The 10,189-nt window shown below is 37.5% G+C and overlaps 1 protein-coding gene across 2 annotated transcripts in view; it reads left to right on the top strand.

Annotated features, from left to right (window-relative positions):
- Positions 1-202: 202 nt before the first annotated feature.
- pex7 (peroxisomal biogenesis factor 7) overlaps positions 203-10,189 on the top strand; it is a 49,796-nt gene continuing 39,809 nt past the window's right edge. The window contains exons 1-6 of one of the 2 annotated variants that reach the window (XM_062436658.1): positions 203-332; positions 818-962; positions 1,076-1,133; positions 1,359-1,509; positions 1,715-1,792; positions 2,198-2,306. In XM_062436658.1, coding sequence (XP_062292642.1) covers positions 851-962; positions 1,076-1,133; positions 1,359-1,509; positions 1,715-1,792; positions 2,198-2,306 — 508 coding nt within the window. In that variant the 5' untranslated portion in view covers positions 203-332; positions 818-850. The remainder of the gene's footprint in view (positions 333-817; positions 963-1,075; positions 1,134-1,358; positions 1,510-1,714; positions 1,793-2,197; positions 2,307-10,189) is intronic. The other variant, XM_062436659.1, reaches the window with a different exon arrangement.

Below are 10,189 nucleotides of genomic sequence, written 5' to 3'. Positions count from 1 at the left end.
TTATGAGTGATGTAGTATGCAGTATTACAGTAAAAGTAGTGTTTTGGTCCCTCTGACTGATATATTATTAAATATCTCATCATTAGTTTATTAATATTGAAGCATCAGTGTCAGAGCAGAGTCTTTATTTAGGAGAAACAGCTCCCCCTACTGACAGAGTCTACATCCTGGTTATTAGGTCAGCTGATACAAACACGGAAGTAGCTGCAGTAGTGAAGCTGTCACTGAGCAATGTGAGGAGGAAAAGACTCATTATTGATTTCTGAACTGTTTTTCGGGTGTTTTAACGTTTCGACGTGACATTAAACTCTGAAACTGGTTCAACTTTATCTGTAAGTAACGCGATAAGTCATTAACGAGCAGTAAACTAACAATATGCTGTGTTTTTTACTCTTAAGATACTATAAATATACTTTAAAGACGCTGTTAAAACACAGAGTTCATTGTTAAAGTGACATGTGATGACATGTGTCCTATATGCACGTGAAGGTGTTTAATTTAATGTGTATTAGTGACACATAATATATAATATAACTTCAAATGTATTCATCATGGTGTGACTAACCTGTGAAAAAGATCCAGTGTGAAATCTACTGGTAAATTAAATGTTTCTACATTTACAAAAGGGCAAAACAAAAACTGTTGCAAAACACCCCTAAAGTGTGTGATAAGAAGTAAAGATGTTTCTTCTAGAGCTGCAACAATTAGTTGATAAATCAATTAGTTGTCAACCTTAATTAATCAATATTGAACATAGTCACAGCCTTTCTTTCTTCTACACTACTCTCATTTCCAGCAGTGTTTGTTTTTTTCCCAGCAGGGGGCCCAGTGAGGCTGCAGGTAGCCGCTGATGATGGTGAAGGTGTTTCGCAGTCCGGCTCGCCATGGTTACGCTGTGGAGGCGTCTCCGTTCATCCCCAACAGAGTGGCCTGCACTGCCTCTCAGTACTATGGAATAGCAGGTCGGTATATATATATATATATATATATATATATAGTACAGTGATTATACAGTACTTCATACTTACACTGTAGTCATATTGGTGATATAATACATTTGATATAATATTTGCAGGTTGTGGCACACTTCTGATCCTGGATGAGACGGAAACAGGGATTTCTCTCGTGAGGAGGTAGAGTTTCTGTCCTTTATTCTGTCTTTTATTTCTTTTTGTCTTCAGTTTTTCGGTTTCTTTGTCTCTTTCCGACCCTTCAAGTTGTTATTTTAAGGTTAACTCTATTATGATAAACTGCAGTATACCTGATTTAGATTTAAAATTTAGTTTACATATTTGTGAGTAGATATAATAAGATTAAGTGTGTGTGTGTGTGTGTGTTTGTGTGTGTGTTTGTGTCAGTTGGGAGTGGGGTGACGGTTTGTTCGACGTGACGTGGAGCGAAGCCAACGAGCATGTCTTGGTCGCCGGGGGCGGAGATGGCAGCCTGCAGCTGTGGGACACAGCCAATCACAGCGCTCCGCTGAGGGTGGCCAAGGAACACACACAAGAGGTAGGACACGCACACACACACACACACACACACACACACACACACACACAAACGAACACACACACCAAACACTTATACCTAAAGGAGGATAAAACTTTGTTATCCTTTATAAAGATGCTGTGTTTTGGCAGATTTATGAACATTTGTGTGTGTGTGTGTGTGTGTGTGTGTGCGTGTGTGTGTGTGTGTGTGTGTGTGTGTGTAGGTGTACGCTGTAGACTGGAGTCAAACCAGAGGAGAGAACCTCATCGTCTCTGGATCGTGGGATCAGACGGCTAAAGTGGTCAGTCTTGTATTTTTTTTCTTTTTTCTTTTCTCTCTATAAAAGAACCAACTTAACTTCTGCATTTAAAGTAAAAGTTGAAATTGTGCCAACAAATCAAAAAGACCTGATAACTTTGAATCTAAATCTGTGATTCAATACAAAGTGAGAAGTTTCAGTGAACTTGTGTTTTTAATTTGAGGAATGTTTCAACTTTATCTTTTGCACTGTAAAATTACATTATGAGTTATATTTAAAAATAAATGAATTCAGACAGAATCCTCTAAAGTAGAATAAGTTGATAGAAGTCAAGTCAAGTCATAACTTGTGTAAACTTTAAAAATGAAACTAAATCACCTAAATTAAAGATTAACTGAAGTTTGTTGTTGAGATTTGTAATTTTGAGCTGTGTTTGTTTTTCTGTAGTGGGATCCTGCTCTCAGCCAATCATTGATCACGCTCCGAGGTCATGAAGGGGTCATCTACAGCACCATTTGGTCGCCTCACATCCCAGGATGCTTTGCTTCAGCCTCAGGTGAGCCCTCACACACATACACACACACACACACACACACACACACACACACACACACACACACACACACACACACACACACACACACACACACACACACACACACACACACACACACACACACACACACAGTCTGTAGGGATCAGAGGTACAGAGAACATACACAGTAAACATTTTGCAGCTTCATGGATTTTAAAGTGTGGAAAATTACACAAATCTGTTCTGCTCAGTTCGGCCAAATCATGTAATTAACCTGTGATATTATTCTGGTAATTTTATAGTTTGTATTTACATCATTATCTTCTGTAGCTGTATGAAGAGTCATGTCAAAGCTTTGATGTCATCTATGAGAGGGAAAACCCTAGCTTTCATTTCGGGGGCCAATTTCGGTGGAGTTGTTTTCCACTGCTTTAAACCATGAGGCCTGATGAGCAGGATTCATTATTGAAGAGGAATATTTGTTTCAGAGTATTCTTGAAGACACTAAACCTTCAAAGTGCTCCTGATGTGTTTGATGATTGGTGATTTTAGTTGTACTTACTGGGCCAGTTTGATGAATCTGAGCCGTAAAAGTGGAATGCGTAATCTCACCACAAGGTGGCGGTGTTGCAGTGTTATTATAGCAGTGCTTATCTGCATCTATGTGTGTAAGTGTTGGTTTCATTCATAATAAGATCAAGGTTGTAGGCAATGTAATTTAAGATAAACAAAAGCAGCAAATTATCACATTTCAGAAGCTGTTACCATCAAAAGTTCGCAATTTTGCTTTAACTTGACTTTTCAGTAACTCATTATCCAACATTCATGCTCACTAAAGGCAGTGATTGGCCAGATGTGCACAAGTTTGAACGAAAGCAGGGTTTGAACTTTTCTCTAGCTCTCTTTTTTCATTCTTCACAGAACTAATTTTATTACTTTTTATGCACAACACAATGAATTTCTTTGAAGATAGACTGTCTGAAAGTGTGCGCTGTCTGTCTCATTTGTACGATTCATGGTATCTCGCCCCTCTTTATGATGGCCACGAACCTGAATTTATCATTATAGTCATTATATATTAATCTTTGGATTATTTCCTCGCTTAATGGATTAGTCTTTTGGTTCAGAAAATGGTGAAAAATGTAAATCACTGTTTCTCAAAGCCCAAGATGACATCTTCAAATATCTCTTCTCGCTGCAACTCTTCTGATGTGCACTTCATTTGTCTTTCTAGACACCGAACAGAAACCGAAATCCACACAAACTTGTCACAAGATGAAATTAATCGGATCTGCTTCTTTAGATAAAAGCAGCAGCAGAGTGAGAAGAAGCCTGCTGGTGGCTGTGATGCAACTCCTCCTCTCGCGCTTGCTCTCGCTCTGTTGAGGAAGTGAGTTCTTTTAGAAAGCAGCTTCATCATTCAGAAGACAATTAAGTCAGTCAGTTTGTGCCTAGAGGGAGAGCTCGGATTATCTTATCCGTTTGTGCGGGAGCGCTCACGCTAACTTTATCAGAGGGGTGGAGCCGAGCTGGTGATGGACGTACGTTTTTGTCAGCTCTGTGATCAGATTGTGAAGCAGCTGGAGTCAAATCTGCAGCAGCTGTCTTCAGTGTACGATCAGTTTGTGAAGCGCTCTCAAACAAGTTGGTTAATGAGTTTTCGGTTAATTGGTTTGCGAGAGCGAGCGGAAATCTTATTTCATAACTACAGAGATGTTTAAGCTCTTGTTGGTCAGAGAGGGGGAGGGGGGTTTAATTTTGGTTCAGCAACGTGACCTATAGGTTTGATTCATATTCACACAGAAACATACACATACACATACACACACACATACACACACACACACACACACACACACACACACAAAAAGTGTAACTCTAGTGGTTATGTAGCATTAAAAAGCAATGTAAATCTGACGTTTGAATATTAGAGGTGATTCCTCCAACCTAATACACATCCAGTCAGTTTGAAAGTAAAGATTAAGGTTCTTCTTGCCACAACATTTTTATATGATTTGTTATCTATATTCAAGTATCAAATTTTGATGTTTAAATTCATCATAGGTAAAAATATCACAGTGACCAAAGAGTCAAAAGAAGCTTCATCTTAATACCATGTCAAAACCTAAGAAACAATTTACTATGAGCCCTCTGGGATCATGATAAAGCTCAACTAATTGCTCCATTTCGGTTCTCAATGAAGAGTTTTAGTCTCTCAAATTGTAAATTATGGAGCAGAGACTTTTAATACACCATGGAGATAAAGGTATGTGTAGAGCTTCAGCGATAAGTAAATCAGTTAATCATTTATAGTCATTTTTTTAAAGAAAAAAAGTCCAAAATGTTTTTCCAGCTTCTAAAATGTGATTTTTTTCTTGGTCTCTTTAGTCCTGTGTGACTGTAAGCTGAAAATATTTGGGTTGTTGACTGGAAATTGGGAAAAAATGAGACATTTGAGGATGTCATCTTGGGTTTAGGGAAACAGTAGTTAACATTTTTCACCATTTGTGGACCAAACAACTAACTGATTAATCGAGAAAGTAATCAACAGATTAATCAACAATGAAAATAATACTTCTTCAGTTGTTTTGAAAATGTAAAAATTTTAAAACACTGAATATTGGTCTTGAGAACTACAAGTCTAAACCAAATATACAATAAAGTACAAAACCAACGCAACAAAAAGCCAGTATACCACGACTCTAAAGATGCAAATAAACACTCACTTGAAATAAAAGACTCATTTAACTGCAGAGGTCAGAGGTTAAGTTTCATTAGGTGAGTTTTAGACCGGTGCCACAGAGCTCATTAGATCTGTGAGCACATTGAGTCCAGATCAGATCAGATAAATCCTCCAGTGCAGAGCTAAATGATTTACTGAGAACTGACCTCCATAAAAAACCATTACGGTGAACTGATTGTCCACGTGAAGCAGTTACAGCCACTTACCTCCATGTTCATATCTGATCTGATACGTCAACCTGCTAACAGCTCGTCCAGACGCAGCAGTACATCCCAAAAAAAAAGCCCCAATCCTGTCACCCCGCGCTAGATTTAACGAAAGCTCAGATTTTATTAGTTATAATGTGAATAAAAGAGAAAAAACGCCCAAACTCTGTCCTGCTTACTGCTGGTTTCCTATTTATATGGTTATTTATTCAGTTTTGGTTTAAAAGGACTTTATTATACATACATTACATTTTGTCTAATTTAAAAAAAAACAACCCAAAAAATGTTTGGACTTTTTCAGTTTTTATTTAACTTGTAAAAAGATACGTCCAAAAGAAGAGACGTTAAATTGATATTTAACACAAAAACGCACAAAAAATCCATCTTGATTTGTATCAAGATGGATCAACATTAGAGAAACATGTGGTGTCGGTTAAAGTTACAACTTCATTTAAAGTTAAGCCACATCTGTCGTCATGGCTACAATAATAACCATGGGGTTAAAGGTTAGACCTGAATTTTGTTGTATGTTTTGTACAATGACAATAAAGAATCTAATCTATTCTAGACGACAATCTTAATGACTGTTTTTAGAAAAATCTGTTGCAAAAGTTAGATTAATAACTCCATAATTAAATAAGATATACCCCAAAAAAAGATGGATTGACTAACATTAAAAAAAAGTTTCAAAGGTTCTAATCAGATTAATTTTAATATAAATAACAACAAATGATAAAGCCCAAGACTTATTTCTGTCATTGTGTCTGGTGTTTTAAGTGTCCACACTTAGAGAGACAGAAACTTAATGTCTGATATAAAGAAATGTTAGAGAATGGGTGTCAGTCCATGGTTCAGTAATTTGAAGTAATGACTACGCCTCCAAGGAAGCAGACCTGAATTATTTGGTCCAAGTCTGAAAATAATTAGAAAGTGCGAGGAGAGGCTGTTTTGTTAAAGCTTTATTTAAGCGGCCCAAGCTCACGGATGGTTTACTGCTGCAGCCTGAGGTGAAGGTCTGGATCTGTACTCTACTATCTGACCTGCAGCAGCTCTGATACAAGACAAGAACAAATCACCCTCTGTGTTTATCGCTCTCTTCGTCTCTCTGCCGCCTGCTTCGACTCACTGCAGTTAAAGGACCAGTGTCTAAAGTTTAGTGGCATCTAGTGGTGAAGTGGCAGATTGCAACCAACTAAACACCCCTCCCCTCGACCCCGTCCTTCCAATAAGAAAACCTATGGTGGCCTCGAAATTGAGGTTAAGCGATTAGCCGATCGACAGAAAATGAATCCAACCCATTTGCCTCAAGCCTCGAGTTACTACCTGGAGTTGATGTTTGAAGTTAATGAAGTACTGAAGTCGAGAAGCTTTCTGTTGTGTTTTAAAATGAGTAAAAAATATAAGTTGTGCTTTCTGTATTTGCACTACTTTCTGTTTTTGATATATATGAATCAATACTTTTGATTTCCAAATAGTTCTTAAATCATCAATGTTTCAATCGTTTATCTGCAGCAGAATTACTGTATCTAATAAGATCGTGACATGTATGCCAGTGAGATTTAATAAATGTTAATGAGTTATTGCTCAGCTTTAGATGTGACTAAGCTAAAACTCCATCTGTCCACCCCCAAGCAAAAATGTATGCGTTTGTATTTTGTGTTTTGCCAGAGACGAAAGTGCTCATCAGCCAAATGATGTTTTTGCAGGACGCTGACACACACACACACACACACACACACACACACACACACACACACACACACACACACACACACACACACACACACACACACACACACACACACACACACACACACACACACGCATTTATATGTGTGTTTGTGTTTGTTCCATGATGCCAGGTAGTGTCTGGTTAAATAATTGATAGCAGGTATCCATCAGAAACAAAGGTTTACTACCACACACACACACACACACACACACACACACCCACACACACACACACACACACACACACACACACACACACACACACACAGTGTCAGATGTGTGTTGTTGTTCGATTCATTGAGCTCCAGTGGTGTGTGTGTGCATGTGTGTGTTATGTTTTGGCCTCGGGAAAACTTTGGCACGACGTGAATTGTGACTCCGCTCTCTCTCTCTCTGCTTTCAAGAATTGACCGTCAAACTCCAGGATTCAGCTTGTTGAGGGTTTTTTGGCCTCAGGGTTGAAAACTCCAAACAATAATTAACCAAAAGAATAATTAGTCACCTAAACTTGTGACTAACACAGCTAGAAATAATAAATAATAATCTGGGCTGCTGATCGATTTTTAACAAATATTCGACTGTGCATATAAAGAACAGTAATTGCTACCAGGTGCATTATTTTTTAAAGTAGGTTACTGTACCATTTTTATAGTAAATTATAGATTGAAGAAGTGGAATGACAGTACAGTGCTGTAGAATTAAAATACTGAACTGTGATTTTATAGTAAAATATACATTAAATTACGGTAATGTTTCAATATTCTGTTGTAGAGTTACTGTACCAAAAATGTGTTTTTACATAAAACATGTACATCGGATTACTGTGAAATAGCAGTATGTCGTTGTTTAATTACATTATATACTGTAAAAGTGATGCAACTCTGCCACAAATTACTGCAAATTTATAGATAGATAGATAGTTACTCTCTGCAGAATGAAAATCAGCCACAAACTGAGCACATCAGGTCACCTTATGTGGACATTTTATTTGTCTCGATGATGCTAATGATTAAATCTCAGGAGTGTTCTCCTCCTCATGAACAGAAGACATTCATCGGGCTGAAACCAAAAGTTACCACAACTACAAGTTAAGTTTTTTGAATCCTAAGAGGAGAAAAAAAAGTTTTAGTTTTTGGGTAAAACTCTGAAAACATTCTTGCAGACTGAAAAATTATGTGAAATAAAACAGCAATTAAGGCTCGAGCTGAGTAATGTAATTTGTTGTGTCGGTGTCATTTTGAAAGATAGACAGACGTGTTTCTGACAGCTAAATTATTGGTTGTACCGCTGCAGCGCTCCGTCCCACATGGCAGGGGACCAAAGAGGGTCCTGGTGGTGTTGCTTAGTGACCAGCGACTGCGTGATCCGGAAAGAAAAATCGACCTTTCAGTACTCCGTGTTGAAATTGCTTGTTCTCTGTAATGTGTGCTATCTCAGAGGAGCAGCCCTGTAAACCCACAGAGGAGAGCAGTTTCACCCAAATGATAAAAGTGAAGCCAGGCGGAGCTGAAGTGAATTTGGTGCTCAGTCAGAACATTCCCAGATAAAGGTCGGAAATTAAAAATGTTTGTTGGTTTGACTTCTCGACCTCTCTAGTTCATGAACTTAAGTTCCTGCGGTTTCATTTTAGACGTGTTTGACCAGAAATGTTGAAGGTCCACGGAGTTTTGTATTGATACATACGAACATGTATTACTCAAAAACAAACACTGATAGATAGATAGATAAACGTTAAGGGGAATATTTTGTCAGTTTCAAATTACCGTCAAGAGCTCCGTAGTTCATTCATTTAGTAGGTTTTACTAGTCAAAGCCAGGCAAGGCAAGGTACATTTAATTGTATAGCACATTTCAGCAACAAGAAAATTCAAAGTGCTTTAAATAAAACGTAAAATGCATCAAGACAGCAACATATAGCAAAATAAAGACATTTAAATACATTTAAAAGTGTTAAATTGGAAATAGAATTAAGCTAAAATAGAGTAAGACAGATACAAACAGTCTAGTGAAATGTATTTAGAGCACATTTAAAAGCAACAGGAGTTAACCCGTGTTAAATAATTAAAATAAAACAAAAGCAATACATACTTAACTATTACAAAGTTAAAACATTTGTATTATGATATTAAAAATGAAGGAGAATCAAAGAAGAATTTTATAATTGAATTGAATTGACTTTATTATCCACTTTAGAGGAAATTTATCTTTGGCTTCCTCCAATACATTAAAAATACAAACATTACACACCTTATCATGAAGACATTAAAAACAAACACCAACACTACCTCACATAAAAAAAACTGACAATTGTGCAAAGAGGCAGGAAAACATCAGCAACAGTTGTGATAAGTTAGAAGGTTTTTACTGTAGCTGTGATGTTAAAGTGATGATAGATGGGAGGGTTTGACAGTGAAGGGAAACTGCTCCACAATCTTGAGTACAGCAGCGGAGAAAGTTTGATCGGAACAGATACTACAAATATATATTATCTGAAGTTTCTACAAGCGTTCTGCATGTCTGGAGCACAAATAAAAGACTTTTCTGCTGTTGAACTTTAAATATTAGTTGAGATAAAGAGATTTTTGGGCCGGTGAGTGTTCACTCTTCCTGTAAGAGGAACATTATATGTGAGAAAACCGGAGATCAGTGATTTCAATGAGATGTAAAACATCAGCAGGAGATTTTTGGCAAAACTTTCACAAGATTACTTTTGTAAACACATAATGTAACAGTCTGCTGAATAGCTATAACTGGCTGTTTCAATCATATCACAACGGACTGGAGCTGCTGAGCTTTTAAAAGGCAGGAAAAATATGCAGGAGAGATGAGAGGAAGAGAAGAATAACAGACTGTTGCATTCCTGCTTTTATCTCGTGTTGTGTTGCTGAGCAGAGAGCTCTGCCAATTTCACTTTGTAATGCTTCTTTTAAACTGAGTTTCTCTCTGCTATAGTGTGTGTGTGTGTGTGTGTGTGTGTGTGTGTGTGTGCGTGTGTGTGTGCATCTAATAAAACAGAACTGCAGATATTAAACCTGTTTTTCTCAGATGTTAAATTTCAGACTCCGTTTCCTCCTGCAGTGGTCGGGCTTCCGCTCTGTATCAGGTGCAGCAGATGTTGGTATGAATTTCCGTTTTTTCCTCCCATATTTTGCGCTTTTAAACAGACAGACAGATAAAACACACAATTTACAGCGGGGTCTTTTGGCTTTTCCTCAATTTGAATGC

The sequence above is a fragment of the Scomber scombrus genome, chromosome 17 (assembly GCF_963691925.1).
Source record: "Scomber scombrus chromosome 17, fScoSco1.1, whole genome shotgun sequence".
In the NCBI taxonomy this organism is placed as follows: domain Eukaryota; kingdom Metazoa; phylum Chordata; class Actinopteri; order Scombriformes; family Scombridae; genus Scomber; species Scomber scombrus.
Note: the sequence above shows the minus strand (reverse complement) of the source record. Positions and strands in the feature narration are given on the sequence as shown.